We start from the raw sequence: 17,975 nt of genomic DNA, 5'->3' as shown, positions 1-17,975 counted from the left end.
TCCAATGGCCGGTCAGGAGCAGCACATCCCTCAGTTCCTGGAGGAGGAACGGGCCATGCTGCGAAAAGGGGCGATAGAGCTAGTTCCCCATGACTCAGCGGCTCCAGAGTCTATTCCAGATATTTTCTGGTCAGAAAGAAGACAGGGGGCTGGAGGCTGAACAAATACCCCAAGTTGCAAAAATTCAGGATGGTTCCATTCCAACACATGCTCGGCCAACTGGAAGAACGTATACCCATACCTGGACGACTGGCTGATTTGCGCCTGCTTGAAAGAGCTGGCCGAAGGACACACGGAGGCGACCGTCCGGCAACTAACGGATCTGGGATTCTCAACTATTCAAAGTCCTGCTTGACACCATCACAGAACGTGCTGTTCGTAGGCACCACACTCAATATGGTGTCTTGCCTGGCGTCTTACTCGAAGGAGAGGAAAGCAGCCATTTTGGGGAAGGTGCAGCGGCTGTCATCGACGAAGCCGGCCATGGTGAGGGCCATCAAGTCTTTGCTGGGTATGATGTCGTCCTGCATCTACCTTGTCTGACTCTGCAGGTTGCAGATGCAGCTCCTCAAGGAGTTCTTTGACGCCTGCTGGATACAGGTGTCCGGAAGCTTCACGAACAAGATTTCGCTCAACGAGTTCCAGCGGGCATTAGTATAGTACCAGAAGACGGTCAGCATAGATGCCTCCCTAGAGTGAGGGAGAGCGCACACCGGACGTCTGCACACCAGAGGCCTATGGTTGCCAGCGGAGAAGGATCGTTATATCAACATCCTGGAGCTTCGGGCAGTGTTCTGGGCCCTCAAGCCGTTCCTCCCATCTCTAAAAGGCAAGGTGATGAGGATCTTCATGGACAACACCATCATGTTTTACATCAGTAAGCCGGGGGGCAGTCAAACCCCCGACGCTCTCCAAGGAGGCGCAGGACTTGTGGCGATGGGCCGTCGGACAGGGGATGTTCCTTGTACCTTTTCACCTGGCAGGAGTCAAGAACACCATCGCAGACTCGCTCAGCGGGGAACTGTGATCCTATTCGCCGAGTGGGGCAGGCCCCAGATACATCTGTTTGCGACGGCGACAAACTTCAAGTGCAGGAAGTTTGCCAGCAGGTTCCACCAGCCGAGGAGCCTGAGCGATGCATTCTCCTTTCCGCGGGAAGGATTGTTCCTGTACACGTTCCCTCTGTTCCCGCTCCTGCTACGAGTCATAAACACACTCAGACGGTGTCCGTGCAAGATAATAATCATCATGATCATCGCCCCGGCGTGACCGAGGCATATTTGGTATCCGGACCTTCTCAGTCTGTCAGCATCGCCCCCGATGAAGCTGCTAGTAGTTCCGGATCTTCTCACCAGAGAAGGAGGCGCAATCCTGCATCATGACCCAGGATCGCTGAATCTGAAGGCTTGTCTCCTGCAGCCCTAGAGTTTGGTGGATATGAGTTGCCGGCGGACTGCAGAGAAGTCGTCACCAAGGCCAGGGCGTTGTCGACTTTTAAGTGCTAAGGTCACACGTGGAAGCGTTTTACTACACGGTGCCGGTCACAGAAGATTACCCCGCAGTGGATCACGGCCCCGCAAATTCAGCCATACTTGATTTTCTTGGCCAAGGCCAGACTGGCACACGTCTCTATCAAGGTGCATCTGGCGGCTGTCTCCTGCTACACCAGGTCAACTGGAAGATCTTCACTGTGGTCTCACCGACTTGTCAAGGAGTTCTTTGAAGGGCTTTTTCGATGTTTCCCGCCGGTGAAGGCTCCTGCCCCGGCGTGGGAACTCAATGTGGTTCTGACGAGGCTCATGCGGCCCCCTTCGAGCCAAATACATCAGACCCCTCTGAAGTTCCTCTTGTGGAAAACGGCTTTCATCGTGGCCAACACCTCCACCAGGAGGGTAGGTGAGATCCAGGCTCTAGTCTGCAAACAGCCATACCTGACTTTTCATGAATCGAGGGTGGTGCTGCGGACATACCCCTCTTTCATGCTGAAGGTTCTGTTGGAATTCCACCTCAACGAGCCTTTGATGTTGCCTGTTTTTTCCCCGAAGCCTTAGTCACTGGCTGAAAGGGCCTTGCACTCGCTGGGCGTTGCTTGTGCCCTGAAGTCCTACGTGTCACGCACGAAGAGTTTTGGGAAGACTTCAGCTGTTCGTGAACTTTGGTCCTGTGAACCATGGGAAGGCCTTGTCCAAGGCTTTCATCTCAAGGTAGCTCTCCGGCTGCATCATGCACTGTCATCGGTTGGCAAACCGACAGCTGCCCGGCCGTCCGAGAGCCCACTCCACCTGAGCGATCGTTGCGACAACGGCGCTCCTGGCTGGTGCGCTCCTGCTAGACATCTGCAGGGCTGCTACGTGGAGGTCCGCGCTCACCTTCACAAAGTTCTACTGCGTCGACAGGGATTCCAGGGAGGAGACCAGAGTTGGCCAGGCAGTGCTACGCGACCTGTTCGCTTGAGGTGAATCTGTTCCGGAGGTAAGAGTTTATTGCTTCTGTTGAGCCTTGCCACCTCCCGTGTTTGTGTAATGTTGTACTGCTATGTATTCGTTATTCATGAGCATGTGAATCCATGCCAGACCCTCTTGTTAGAGAAGGAACAAGTTGCTTACCTGTTACTATTGTTCTCCAGCATGGGTCTGGCATGGATTCACATGCAAACCACCCGTAGTCAGTCATTTTCCACAGTTTCAAGTGTATGTCTGGAACTGGTGACCCAGACATTTAAACAAACCAAATTTCATGGAGGAACCCTATTATCTAATATGTTGTTCTGGAACGGGAAGTGGAATTGTCACAACTGCTGAAACATTTAGTCTTCATGTATCAAGGTAGGCCAAGAGAATGGTGCCTTTTATTTATGTTGCCTTCTAAAAAATCTGTGTCTAATGTTCTGACTAACACTAGTGGAAGGCTGTTTTTTGGATAAATTGCATTAAGCAGTAAAGAAGAAAAGGTAAATAAGGAAAATGAGTGGTTGAGGAGAGGTACAAAAGCTTTATGGAGAGGGGAGAAAGAGTTTATGAGGAGGATTAACAAAAAGTAAAGGAAGCATATGGTTGCAAAGAGCAGTCTTTAAAAACAAAAGTCAGTTTAGGACAGTTTGTCATCCTTCAGTAAACCCATCAAAATGTTAACGTATGATGTAATTCTCTAAAAACAAAGATATTTTAGCAAATTGACCGTACTGTCCAAAGTTGTCAGAGCACATGACTCCTTCCATGTGTCCTCTATAGTGGCGTTTGGAGAAGTTTGTATAGTGCCAAAGGACTGAGATTGTACTTCACATATTTTCTCTTCTGTCATAATAGATGCTATTCTGAATATGGTGAATAATCTGGCAGCTAACATGCTGGGTGCGAATACTGAGGAACAAGCTGAAGGACAAGGTACTTACTTGACAGGTGTTAATTTTTTTGTTATGGTTTAACTCCATTTTAAATACTGATGTATACATTAAGTGTGCAATTGTATACTTGTTGTTGTATCCCAACTGTATAAAGATCTGTTGAAAGCCTTATGAGGAATTTCAAAGAAACTCTTAAGGTGAATTTCAAGTTGCATAATATATTCCATTACCAACTACCCTAACTTGCCAGAGGATCGAATGATCAGGCCCCAGGAAGTAGTTATCTTTCTCTGGACACGTCACTCGTTCCAATCCCAAAAATACTTTTTTGTTTTAGCAGCATACAATGTTTACACACCCCAAAATGTAATCCTCAATGAAGGAAGTTCTGTTAAGAGATCTTGAAACGTTTTGTAATTTAACAGATGAATCTGTTATAATGGGTCAGTGGGTGAGGGATAGTCTTCATGTGATCTTAATGTTTCCATAGTGCGATCTAGTTGTATTATGTTATAAAAATGGAATGTGAATTGCCATATGAAATTAATTTTTTTCGAAATTGTTTGTTGTTTTTTATCTCTTGTATGCCTGTATATATCAAACATAAAACATTGTGAAATGTTTTGTTATAAATCAATGGGCCAAAAAAGCGTAATCCTAATTTTTATTACAATTACATTGATAGTATGTCCCTGCACAGATCTAGCATGCCTTGTTATCTTAATTTCTGCTGAAACACAGGTTTCCTTTCATTCACTTTGCAATCAGTTCATCCCTCAGAACTGCATATAAAGTGTTCGATGTTTGTGGTATATGAGGACAGCAAAGTTGGGTGAGAGCAGGTTTATGGTAACACTGTTTACTCCTACAGCCCATCCCCTTTCCTTCATACTTGGAAGTGCCTGCGAGGACGGGACCGGTGCCTGAGTGCAGCAATGTGTGCTTCCCCTTTAACAACTCTCACCCGGAGGCGGGCTGCATGTCCGTAATGCAGCCACACACTCAACTCCGCCCACAAAGGCTCAGAACCCTCAGTCCCTTTCTCGGCACCGGACGGGTTTGATCCCAGCTACAGTTTCTCTCCTTCAGATCACTGCTTCCCTGTTTTACCTTTTTCTTGGATTCTTTTTCCACGTATGGAACTTTAATTCTTTGTGTTTGTTGGCTAAATCAGGTTTTTCCATGTGCGCGTGGTGTCACAGGTTGTTTTCAGCGGTTGGGTTTCACACTTTTTGGATTGCTTGGGGTCTCTTCACCGCAGGGGTACCTGTGCACTGTTACCCAATTTCACAGAAGTCGCTGAAGCACTGACTGGCATGCTGGGAGATCACGACCAGTCCTATGGATCACTTCAGGAACTTTGTGGATTTGAGTAGGTAAGTACATTTCTTTTCTGAAGCATGCTAGGCTGGGATGGCTCATTCAGTGTCGATCTCAGCTTACCACAACATCAGCAGGGTTCACTCTGGGACATCCAATGCTTTGCTCGAGGATCCTTTTGGGTCTGGCACCAAACTTCAATCAGAGTGGACATTGGTCTAGGTAGGTGCTGGTGCAGGGGGCACCGCCTTCAAAGGCATTTAGCCCCATCCCGGGACTCATCCTGAGGCCCATTGCACGCCTGTCACTAGGTACTCCCAAAGACAAGTTCCGTGCAGCAGTAAACGGAGGGCAGCAGTTGTAACTTCTGTGGTCCCCATCACAATGACCATTATTGGATATGATGGTGCACAGTCACCCGGTGGTACGTGTCTGGTTCAGACTCTGACGAATCATCGGGTGACACCAACCCTGTGGTGTCGGGCACTACATTAGCCTCTGATCATTTCTGGCCCTGACCCCACCGAGTTTGCTGGGGCTACCTCCCTTTTTTTTGTCACCCAGAGTTGACTGGTCTCCCATTGTTAGGGGTTACTCTGCTCCACCGCTTTCAGTTCCCCAAAGCACCTCTTCCACCAGGGCTTTGCAGAGCTGCCACCAGGGCTTTGCAGAGCTGTCAAGTTTGTCCCATGACCACGCCTCCTAGGAATATCGCTTTTTGAGAGGTTTTGGGACCTCATGCTCTATTAGGCAATATTTCAAAGGCTAATTGGGCGGAGTGCTCTTGCCAGTTATGCCCCAGCCCTCGGCTGCTACGGGACCCTCTGGTGAGCTCCAAGCCACTGTCCCTTAGCCATTATTAACATACCTAGTCCTTGCTCAATCAGACCTGTGACCTGCTCTCCACCAATTTGTCTGCAGCCTTCTCAACCAAAGGATACTCCATCCCTGCTGCCACTACTGACACCAGAATTGCCAAGAGATGACATGTGAAATAAAGATGTTTCCACTGATGATACAGAGGAGGTGCCCTTCATGACCAGTTTCAAGACCTTATGCAGTACATGGAAGTGCCTCAGATGGATCAGGGTGGTCCTATCGTCTAGTCTTCTGAAAGACTGTTATATACTTGCAACCATAAGTGGCAGGAGAGGCTATCAAACTGTGTGCAAAACCAGTTTCAGTTCTGCCAGTGGCCAAAAAGGTGGACATTCGCTACCGCTCCTTCTCAGGAGAGACATTCTGCCTTATTGTCATATTTTTGGTTAGTTATTACTACATGTTTTATTAGGTAATGTGCTATGGGACCATAGGACTGTGTGCCATCAAGGGGGGGGGCGGGGCTGCAACATGGAATTTTGGCTGTAGAATGTTTGGAGTTGAGATCTCGGGTGAGTGGTGACAGTTCGGAGAGGAAGAGCCAGGAGCTGCTTGTGGTGGGGGGGGCACATGTAGTCATGCACTCGAGATCACCTATTTCTGCAAATGGAGTTCTTACTCAAAGCTACGTGTGGACTTCCTTATATCAGTGGCAACGATCTGGTGGGGCCCCCATACCATAACTTATGTGCCGTGCTGAGGTAACAGCTGGTTCCCATTCCCCTGTGGCTTTACCATGCCCAGGGGAGACACAAAGATCAGGAGTTCCCAGGCGGTGTGGAAGTGACTGCTGACTCCAGTAGTGGTGACAACGGCCTCCGCTGTACGAAGCTGCCATGCTGACCGTCAGAGGTGCATCAGAGAGTGTTGGAGGGACGTGAAGGAGCACAAACGGGTGCCGCTGAATCGGAAACTGCTGCCTTGCTGTATAGTAAGGACTGCATCCCGTAGAGAACAGTGCTAGTGGGGCACTGCGATGGCAGCACTCAGCTGGGAACTGAGTTAGGCGGCGTCGTGTCATACAGCCCACGCGCACACCAAGCGATGTGGAGTGATGGCCGTCTTCAGGTCAGGCACGCTTGTGTGACATGCCTGTTCTTTTCAAGTGCAGAGGCCATTACATAGCCGGGCACCTTCCCACAATTTGAAAACAGTATGGCACAACGTATCAATACATAAAAGAAACAATAGATATAAGGCACTATAGCTTACATACGAGTGGGCAGAGGCACCTGGGACCGCAATATAAATAACTAAGAAAGCAAGATCTGAGTACAATGGCACATTTACCACCTCAGTTTCTCCCCAATCCTGGAGAGCCTATGGTGAGGTGGGACACTTAAAAGGAGGATTTTTCCATGGCCCATCGAAAGTGTGGATTGGAAACAAGCCCTCTTAATTTGTAGCCTAGGTTTTGAAGGGCACAAGATTTTAAAGAGCCTCCTGAAGCCAGGCAGTGCCCCGGGTAGTGGTGAAGGACAAGCCAGCGTTGTGATGCGAAACAAAATGGATCTTCGCTTTGCAAAGAAGTCCAGTATCACTTAGGACAAATATTATTTTAGCATTTGTGAACACGGTGTTGGGGAATCCATTGAAGATTTTGTTACAGGTTTGTGAGAGTCAGCCAATAAGTGCAATGTTGGTATGACTTGCAATGAGCACCTGAGAGATCAATTCCTGTCGAAGGTGTGGGAGAATGAAATAAGAGGAAAGATTTGGACAAAGGGGAATCCCAGCTTTTAGGAGTTACATGAGGGGGGTTATCTTGGCCAAGAAGATAGAACACATGAGCGCATGTGTTAGAGTTGGAGAAAAAGGACAAAAAGGGGTCTGTTGGTTCAGAGAAAGCATGCGCAATAATGTATCGCAAAGAACCTAGGAATCCATGAAAAAAGGAGGCCCGACTGAGGGGAAACACTTAAGCTTGCAAGAGATGCTTTAGATGTGGTAGTACCTTTGCCAATTCCGAAAAGTGCCCACAGATCAAAGAAGAGTGCCAAACGTGTGGTAGGAAAGGACATTTCGCCCGATGTGGTGAATATTTTACATGTGGAATGATCCGGGAAATTGTGGGACCTCCCGGAGGACAAAGAAAAGGAGGATACGTCGGAGGGGGTTAGCTGGTCAGTCAGCCAAGTAGGATCCAAGCCAAGGAGAGGATAAAAGCCCCATGCAGTTGTCGTTGTCCCTATGCTATTAGATACTGGTTCTAAATTATACAATCATTGAGAACGGTGTGTGGGAGGAGACATTTAAAGGGGTGCTGTTAAGACCACTGGGTGTGAACGAATGCCTATGTGGGAGCTCACATTGAGATATTAGGAGTGTTTGAGAGGTTCACCTGGATTGTAAGACTGGAGCCAATGTGTATGTCTCAGAGAAGGGAGGCAATCTTTCGGTTCGTACGAACAAAGTGAAACGGGTATTAGGACTGATCCGATCGTACTTGGTCTAAAAAAAATAAATAATGTTCAGGTGAGATTGTATTTTAACCTCAAGGGACACAATAGAGTGGTGGTGGTAGATACATTTCCCCAACCAAATATTGGCGATTTGGTTGCCCTAGCTGCAGGGGCCAAAGTGTTTAATACACTTGGCTTGGCCTCGGCTTACCACCAAGTTAGACTCCATCCAGACTCAAAAGACTGTACCATATTCATCACACATGAAGCCACTTTTAGATTCAGCACAATGCCTTTTTAACCAGTGTCTGCAATCTCCTTCTTCCAGAGGGTGATGACGTCTTTTGAAAAACATTAAAGTGTAGTTTATTTTTAAGATGTCTTAACCACGGGGAAGATGAAGCAGACTATGATCAGTAATAACAAAGAGTATTAGAAGTATTGTCAGATGCTGGCCTCACCCTTAGGAAGTTGAAGCATAGCTTCAGAGTATTGCCTCATAAACTGAATGACCTCGGCTGGAACCAAAAGAGGAGTTAATCTCGGCTATAGTGAATGTGGAAACCTCTAAAGATAAGCAAGGGGTTTTGCCATTCCTTGGGCTGGTGAGAACTATTAAGTTTGTAAGACATTTGGCGGATAGATGCAAAACCATTAGAGAATCGTGTGCAAAAAGGATTGTGAGTTTGTGTGGAGTAGAGTTTGCCAAGAAGAATTTGAAGACATCAAGGCTGCCATAGCGAGTGCACCGGCATTGTGGAATTTCAACACTTCGTGTGAGACTTCTGTGATGACTGACGCAGGCGATTATCGGTTAGGAGCGGTTCTTCTACAGAAACGGAATGGTGTCAAGAGAGCAATTGCCTTTGCTTTGCGACTGATGAAAGGGGGTTTGGGGAGTTACTCATTGATTGAGAAGGAAGCCCTCTATGTGGTTTGTGGGCTAAGGAAGTTTAGGGTGTTCCTGTGGGGTAGGTCTTTTACAGTATATCCAGTTCACAAGCCCCATGTGGGGGTATTTATGAACACTGTATTGGAAGAGGACTTGAGAATGATGAGATGTTACATCCATGCTGGGACCTGAATTTGTAGTGAAACGCGTGCCGGGAAAGGACAATGTTATTACTGATTTGTTAAGAGGGAGTTGTCTGATACAAGCGGAACAAGATGATGGTGAATGTGATGGGGTTAAGGAACAGGTTTTTGTGGTCTGTGAGGGGACCATCACTGAGCACGAGTGGGCAGAGGCCACGTAGCAGGACTACAATCTACAACAGATAATCTCCTTTGTTAGGACGGGATGGAATGGGTGGATGTCGGCAAATGTCCTGTCGTCTGACCATAAGGTCAAATATGAATTGAGTTTGAAAGGTGAGTACTGGTGTAAGGCAGGACGCTTGGTGGGTCATAGTTGCCATTTGGGTCTGACAAAAATGAAAGGAAGACTGAGGGAAGATTATGGGTGGCCCGATATAGATGCAGAAATTGAGGAGTTGTTCAAGGGATGTAGCATGTGCTGTAATGCGCATAAAACCCTCAGAAATTATGTGCGACTATTAAGTCTGATAGAATTTCCCAACATGCCATGGGCGTTTGTAGCAATGGGCATTCTGATTCTGATCAACAGTGAGAGAGGAGTGAAGTAGTATGTAATTGTGTTGATGCACCTGTTCTCTAAGTGGGTAGATATTCAGATGGATCGTGAATCTGACTCTAGAGCAGTGGTTGCATTTTTGGACTGTTTCTCCCAGGAAATTGCACACCGACAGTGGAGTCCAGTTGACCTTGAGAGTCAGGGAGCCATTCCTGGACGGCATGGGTATCTCTTTTTATCACCCTGAAACAAATGGAGCTCTTTAGCGATTTGATTGCACCTTAATGCAGGCTATAAGGATTAAAACTGAGGCTGGCAGGGCCTGGTAGGAATTGGTGAACAGGAGAGTTTGTGCTTGCCTAGCGCCTCATGCCACTACAGGCCTTGTCCCATTCGAGGCTTTGAGGAAAAGGAAGCCACATGCAATAACCAACATGCTGTGGTTGGGAAGGTGTGGGTTTGTAGAATGGGATGATCAGGATTTGAGAGCGAGAGTGTCTCGAAAGAATAGGAGTATGAAGGGGAGGTATGATGTGCAGAAGCGTGTGAGGAGGAGAGAGTGGGCTGTGGGTGTTGGTGTTTGTGAGGAAGCCAGGGCAGGTGCTGAAATGTGATTATAGGCATTGGGCACCGCAGGTGAGCGAGAGAGTCGGAGGGTGTTGTGGAATTGGAGGAGGCCGGATATGGAACAAGGAAAGGTTGGCTCATGTTGAAGGGTGTCGGAGTGAAGTATGAGCCCGACAGCTGAACTAGGGGCGAGGCGCCCCCCACACCTCCTGTAAATAAATTGCCTTCAGAGGTTGGGGAGGGAAGGCGAAGTGTTATATTGTTTGGAAGGAGGGTGTGTGTTATATTGTTGGTTAGGTATTATTACATGTTTTATTAGTGAATGTGCTATGGACTCCTAGGACTGTGTGCCATCAAGTGGGAAGGGGTTCCAACATGGAATCTTGGCTGCAGAATGTTTGAGCTAGAGAGAGTGGTGACAGGAGAGGAAGAGTCAGAATCTGGTTGTGGCTGGGGGCCCTTTTTACTCATGCACTCAAGATGAATGATTATTTCTGCAAATAGAGGTCTTAGGCGAAACCACGTGTGGACTTCCTTATATCACTAATGGGCCAACCTGCGGTACACACACAATTGTGGCAGTGGCTGCCCTGTTTGTGAAGGATCACACTTCCTCTTCTACCACTCGAAGCCTCCTAACTAATGACGTTCGAGTCCTGGAGACAGCGGGCCAAAATCTCTACCAAAATGTGTCCCTCTGCGTCAAGCTAACAGAGAAGCCGTTATGACAGCAGCAAATTTAAAGTTGAGGTAGAAGTTGGCCGATTTTAAACCCTTTGTGCCGCAGAGTGTTGGATAGGTTTCCTTTCAGGATTGGCAGAAGCTCGGCAGATTGCTCAGGACATGATGAAAGGAGTCTTCACATCACATCGTCAATGCAGCTCGTGGTATAGGCGTAGTAGCATCTCTTCATCGCCAGACTCTGTTAACGGCCTGTAAGGGTGTGAAAGGAGGAGACTGACACACAGGTGTCATGATTGCTGCTAAAGACTTTTATTCAGTGAAAATAGAGGAACAACACCCTAACTCCAAGAGGGGTTTCCTTGCCTCAAGTTAATACTAAGGATATGTCAGGATGTCTGTAACAAAGTCCATTGTCCCGTATCAAAACCTATTTCCTTCCCTTACACTTCTAACTAAAGATAAAAGATGTGTGAGTCTCTTTAATGTAGGAGAATGCCTCCCTTCTTCTGCAGAGCAGACTACCATGCCAGTAGTCCGGAGGGGATATTTTCTGAAGGAATGACTCCCTTCCCGAGGTTGCAGTCCCTTTCAAACGGCACCACACAACGTTCCACATTCAAAAGTCTTAGTTCACAAAATAAGTTCCAACTCAAAACCTTGATGTCAAGAGGATGACTCCGTCCCCTTCACCCTTCTCAGGCTTCTTGAAATGGTCACAATACAAGGGGGAATAACTCCTTTCCCTGGCCTTTCTCAGGTTTCTCACAATGGCAAGAGAATGACTCCCTTTCTTTGGCTTTTATTACACTGTTCACAAAGGTGGGGGCATGTCTCCCTTACCCAGGCCTTACTTGGCATTTCAACAAACTATGCAGATGACACCCAGATCCTCATCCCACTCACGGGCCATTACAGTGTGGACTTGGCTCTAGTGAACAAAATGTACCTAATCATTCAGGCATGGATGGCCGCCCACGGCCTATGACTGAATGATGATAAAACAGAACTCATACTTGGGTCGGCAGCCAACCTGAGCAAACTCAACCCCAACTATTCCTCATTCAATATTGATGGAAATGTTATCTAAGTGGCAAAGGAGGTCAAGACACTAGGTTTTCACCTTGACTCCACATTCTCTCTAAACAAACAAGTAAGTGCAATGTCATCCTCTTCAGCTTACACCTGTAAGCTGATTAGAGCATGTAAACCCTTTCTTTCCAAAGATAGCTGCTTGATCCTGGCAAGGGCCCTTGTTTTGTCTAAGCTGGATTACTGTAATGCACTCTATTTGGGAGCTAACAAGGGCATTATCAAGAAAATCCAGATTCTACAAAACAACGCGCTGAGATCAGCTTGTGGGATCCCTCGGAGAGAGCACATCTCACATGTAAGATGACAGAATAGATGGCTCTCTACCAATGATAAAATTACCCTCAAAGACGCTCGCCCTTATCCACAAATGTCTGAATGGTGCTGCCCCACACTACCTATCTGAAAAAATTATCAGAAAGTTCCCACTCGACCGACCGACCAGAATTGCTAACTCCTCTGATCGTACCAAGATTCAAACAGAAAAAGGCAGGAGGGGAATAGTTCCCCTGTCCTGGCGACACAACCCTGGAACGACCTCCCTCTGTCACTTAGAGGGGATCAACTCTTCCCACACTTCAAGCGTAACACTATTAACTGGCTCGTTTCCAAAGACTCCTGACTTATGACCCCCCGCTCTATCCACGACTGACACAGCACCCTCCTGAGCTGCATAACTTTCGTCCCTACTGGGCATTTGCCGCCTGCCTCTATACTTCCTTATCGTAGCCCTATATCATTATGTACATACTGTGTTGCCCTATCTCTCACTACTCATTGTAATGTACTATGACCTGTATTTGCACTTTTTATCCTGGACATTTCAAATTGTGTAACTTGTCACCTTTATTGTTGTCTGGAACATAAGCCTAAAGTATACTTGTTTTCTTGCAATTTCGGCGCCCAGATACCCTACGGTTCGGCGCGCATTACAAATCAATAAACAAACAAACAAAGGTGGCTCAACAGTCAGTCCTGGTACTCCCCTTTCAGGTACTGTCTTGGGTCCCAGACCAAGCTGTTTTGTTTCTCTTGTTTGGGTCCCAGACCCCATTGATATGGTTAGAGGTCTTTCAGTGGCTCGACAGGCAGTTGTGGTATTACTCCCCTGCCAGGTACTGCATGGGTCCCAGATGTGGTAATGTGGTTTTGCTTATTTGGGTCCCAGACCCTGGTGTTGCTCTTGCTTGGGCCCCATGCCCCTTTATGTACCCACGCAGCCCGGGTACCTTGTTTTCAGGTTCCTGTTCCTTGTCGCGATTCTCCCAACGGCTTTTCTCAGCCTCCTATCTTCGGGCTGCCTCCCCTCAGAGCCGGGCAGTGTGTCGCTGTTTGTCGGCGTCACACAGCGTTCTCCTGTGGGGTCACAGTGTTCTCCCGCACCTGGTGCTCCTTCTGCTGGTCTTGGTCTGCCGGTCCTCAGCAGAGCAGGTAGGGACGTTGGGTTCCCACTGTCCACATCCCGATCAGCTGCTTCTCTCCCAGGCTCGCTGTCTGCGATGTTGGGCCTTCGCTCACGGTGCCCCCACTAACAGGTTCGAAGGTTCGATTGTCCTTCTTTCCTTTTTATTTCCAGTAGCCAAATGCCTTGTTTCAAGGTGACTAAGACGGCTCGTGTTAGTTCCGTGGGCACTCTTCATCGTTCTGCGTTTCTTCTTAGTCTCAATATTGATGTTCTAATTTTCAACTGGGCTTCATGTCCTCTTATTTGTCCCAGTGCCTGCATATGACTCACTGTTAGGGGAGTTCTCCTAAAGTCCTAATGGCAGTAACACTTTAGTAACCTATCCCACTGGTTTGTAGATCCCCAACTCTTAGTATCAGTCTGTACTAGCTCAGGACCTTGGTAGTGTGGCAGAGCAGTCAGGCTGATCTTAAGAGCAATATGTGAGCTGTAGGGAAGTACTCTGAATCTTAGGCAAAGAAAAGAAGCATTTATGCATATGTTTATATAAAATATATATATTTATTATATTTACACCAGAATCACGTTAAATACTTCAGACGTTTACTGTAGAACACTTAAGAATACTAGATAATACACTTCAAAGGGCACTTTTACTTTTGTGTTTGATCGCGGTTACAATTGTCGCAACGTAAGAAAGGGAAAAGACAAGGTTATCGTATTATCGATAATTGCGCACTCATCTGGTCATACGGTAATGCATTTACTGTGCAAACACATATAGAAAAGTCACTTAAAGGGATCAAAATAAGTGTTTAGTCCAACATGAGCTTAGTTCAATGTTCTGGAGAAGTTTTCTTCGCCTTGCAAGTCTTTAAATTCCAAAAATGCAACCCTGGCTAAGGGCAATTCTGAGAGGGCTTGAAGTCTTAGCAAACAGCGAATAATAGAATTCCTGTGGATTTCTTCCAGTATCTAAAGTTATTGAAGCAGAAAGTTAGCAACTAACAAAGGAGACCTAAAAACTGACTTGAAGGGGACACAAACAGCAGCTTGGGTCAGAGGTAAGAGTGAGTTGCCCTGGACACCTCTATATGCACTCTCACGCTCTGGAGCAAATTCTTGGAATAAGGTAAGCAATACCTTTTTCCCCACCGTACCTTTGGTTTGAAGAAAGTGTTCGAGTCTCGATGGAGGACCTGTAGCATGACTTTCAGCAACTTCTTGGTTCACTCTGTGGTTTTAGTGTCTTTTTAGCAGCACCAACAAAGGACACGGATCTCCCAGTCAATCTTCTTCGCTTCCTGCTGTCCAATCAGGACAGCCAGAGACCCCCTGTGGGAGCTGGTCCTATTCAGGCACTCTGACAGTCAAAGGGGGGGGGGGTGGAAGACTCCTCTCCCACTTCCTCCCTGCCCAAACACTCTGGAGCCCAGGCGGGGATACCTACTGGTTCCTGCCAAAGGCACAACACACATAGACCTCCCCCTCCCAGAATGGTAGAAGAAGGGCTAACAAAGAACCACCCTGCTAGTAATGGCGAACAAAGAATGAAGCCCCCAAGTTGGTACTTGAGTGCCCCTATTGTGCACTACCGAGGCTATGGACATAGCCTGCGGTATAAAAAAGACACAATAGTTGGTAGGACACATCCACTGCCACCAGCCATAACTAGGTAATTGTCTATGTGACTAAAAAGTCACAAGAGCAGAGAGAAGGGGGATACTAAGTATCCCTTTGGCACTCCACTGAAGGTGGTGTGTGCCAATCTCTCAAACTATAGAGTTTTGGGAGAGACACTAAGTATCTCTCTATCCTTAAGAACTGTAGTTACTTAAGGATATAGAAAAATTATCTTCTGATGCTTGTTAATCTGCTTAGAATCACATGCTGTGCATATGGTCCGACATCCAGTGGTAACCGCAGAGTATTGCATCTTGTCTTTCGGGGACCAAAAGGGTACGTCAGCATAGGCGTGTCCGTAACACTATCCCTATAGTGACGTGTAGTGTACCCAAAATCCCTCACGCGCCGAAGTCCCTCAGATAGTTTTTTTCCGCCCAGATAACTGGTCGCCCTATAGCAGAGCTCTTACTAGAGACATTGTTTATCTTTACCGAATTGTCGGTTTTATTCCCCGTTAAGTCACTTCGCCCAACAAGAACATCTTCAATGAAGACTACGGGGGATTCATCTATGGCTGTGGATTTCAGCGCCTGAAATCCAGCGGCCGGATTTTCCACGTGGTCTGGCCCTCTGGCCGACCTATACAGTAGGGAGAGTGGGGTCGGGGTGGCCATATTGTCTAAAGTATGTCTTTCCTCCTTTCCCCTCTTTTCCCTTTTGGTCAGGTCATCCTTCCCTTTAGCTATGGAAAGGACTCCTTTTAGATTCTGCCCTAAGTGTAGGGTCAGATATCCTTGGAAGGATGAACACAGGATGTGTAACGCCTGTCGCCCCCCTAGAGAACGACGAGAAGCGGTGTGCGGCTTGCAAACTCCTTCGGCCTAGGACCCTTAAGGAGTGCCTTGTAAAGTGGTGGGCCGCGTACGGTATGTCACACGCGGAACCCCCTTCCCCCACCGCCACACCCGCTGAAAGTGACGGGGGGGGGTACTTCGGATGACCAAACATCCGTTGCGGATGTTATAGACCTTAAGGCGGACGCTTCTAGATCCACCACGCCCGTCACTGACCGTTTAAGGCTTGACTCTGGTCTGGCTACAGGGACAACACCCGGCGACAGGGGCATACAAGCGCATCGCACTAAACACACAACCCCTACGCCGATTTCGACATCTTCGTCGAAAAAGGTGAAAGCGCCAACAGGGCTGCCGAAAACTTCGCCGGTTCCCTCGGATCGTTCTGATCCAAAGCCTTTCCCGCATCCGCAGCAGCATCTTGCGACTCGGCCATCTACATCAAATAAGGGCGCTACCCCGAAAACTACACATGTCGAAGCGCAGAAGTCCGACGCTTCGCAGGTCTCTAAGGCCGTGGTAGGCCCGAAAACTACGGCTAGGCCTCTACCCGGAAAACCAACCCCTAGGACCTCTAGCACCGCGGAAAGTATTACACCTGCCGATAAATCATCGGAGCCTCTGTCTCACGACGATTCGGCGATTATCGAAAGCAGTATCGGAAGAATTACGGCGACGGTGGGCCTTACCCCAGTTCCGCCTAAGGTTATGGGACAAACCACCGAAAAGATTTCGGCGGATTGGATTCCCCATTACGACTACGCTTATGAGGATAGCCAGGAGCCTCTTTCCGACACCCTGAGAGACTCCCCTCGACGCTGCAGGGCGGAGAACGTCGTTTCTCATCACATAGGCCCATTTGGGGCCTCTAATTGGACTACAGAAAAATTTGAGGGGTGTATGTATCGGCTGGAGCAGATTATCAGTTCTTCTGATCATCCTCCCCCGAAAAGGGCTCGGGTAGACCCTAACATCCAAATTCAGGAAGATCAGTCTCAGGTTTTCCAACAGGAAGACGTGGTCCAGATGGACACATATAGAGACATCTATAATGAAGAAGCTTTTTTTCTGGAAAACTATGAGGAGGACCAACAGGATACTACGGACAACTGGGAGGAAACCCAGCAGGAAGGTCAGAACCCATGGACACAGCAAGATCAGGACTCTGATGTTTTGTGCCTAGACTCTCCTGCGTCCACCCCGGCTCGCCAGGCCTCTCCTGTGGATGACCAAATGGCATTCAACTCTGTTGAAAAAAGCAGCTGAATACTTCAAAATTGCCACTCAAGAGGCGGTACCTGAGCAGGATTTTGTGGAGGATATCATTAGGAAAAACCTCTGGCGAGTCAATCCATCCCCCTCTTTAACTCTGTTAAGAGAAGGGTAGCTCCCTCATTGGTGTCACCTGCTCAAACACGGGCAGTAAACCCAAAGTCGGAAAATTATTTCGCCCTTCCCCTTCCGTCCCTCTATACATCAAAGGGCACGCCATCCCAGATTCACTGGTAGTGACTACCACTCGTAAGAGGGCAGGGGTACCCCTTGCCACAGGAGAATCACCACCGGACAAGGAGTCTAAGCGGCTGTATGCCCTGGGCAAACGTGTCACGTCAGCAGCCGCATACACTATACGGGTTGCTAATAATATTACTCTATTAGCAAGCTATGCTGATGCCCAATGAAACTTGCTCCAGGAAGGCCTCCAAGAGGTCCCCGAACCCGCCAAGTCTAAGCTTCTCTCCATTGTAACGGAGGGAAGACTAGTTAACCAGAACGTGGTGAAGAACACCCTGGACACCCTGGACACTGTGGAAACTGCAGGCAGGTCTCTTGCTCAAGGGACCCTACTGAAAAGACACGCTTGGCTGCGTACATCAGGATTTAAACCTGAGACTCAGGCCTCCCTCATTAATAAACCCATTGAGGAGACTAACCTCTTCGGGAAAGCAGTGGATGAGGCTTTGGAAACAGCCAAGAAGGAGCATGAGAGTCTAGTCTCTGCAACAAATTACACAGAAACCCTCCTCCCAGAGGGGTAATAACTCTCGGCGGTCCTTTCGAGGGCAACCCCGTGCTGCTCAAAACAATTATGGCACAGGTAACTTCAACACAAATCAAACATCTGGAAGCCCCACTTACTACCCCTCAAGGGGTCAGAAACGCGGCAAGGGTAGAGGCAGAGCCCCCAATCCCAGAGGAGCCACAGCCTCTG

General features: G+C 47.9%; 1 protein-coding gene across 5 annotated transcripts in view; it reads left to right on the top strand.

The window, feature by feature from the left end:
• Window positions 1–17,975, top strand: part of SUCO (SUN domain containing ossification factor) — a 1,613,753-nt gene that overhangs the window by 827,387 nt on the left and 768,391 nt on the right. For all 5 annotated transcript variants that reach the window (XM_069641200.1, XM_069641197.1, XM_069641195.1 and 2 more), the window contains one exon: window positions 3,306–3,383. In XM_069641200.1, the coding sequence (XP_069497301.1) occupies window positions 3,306–3,383 (78 nt within the window). The remainder of the gene's footprint in view (window positions 1–3,305; window positions 3,384–17,975) is intronic.

This window comes from Ambystoma mexicanum, chromosome 1q, assembly GCF_040938575.1.
Source record: "Ambystoma mexicanum isolate Mex_15411 chromosome 1q, UKY_AmexF1_1, whole genome shotgun sequence".
Lineage (NCBI taxonomy): Eukaryota > Metazoa > Chordata > Amphibia > Caudata > Ambystomatidae > Ambystoma > Ambystoma mexicanum.
Note: the sequence above shows the minus strand (reverse complement) of the source record. Positions and strands in the feature narration are given on the sequence as shown.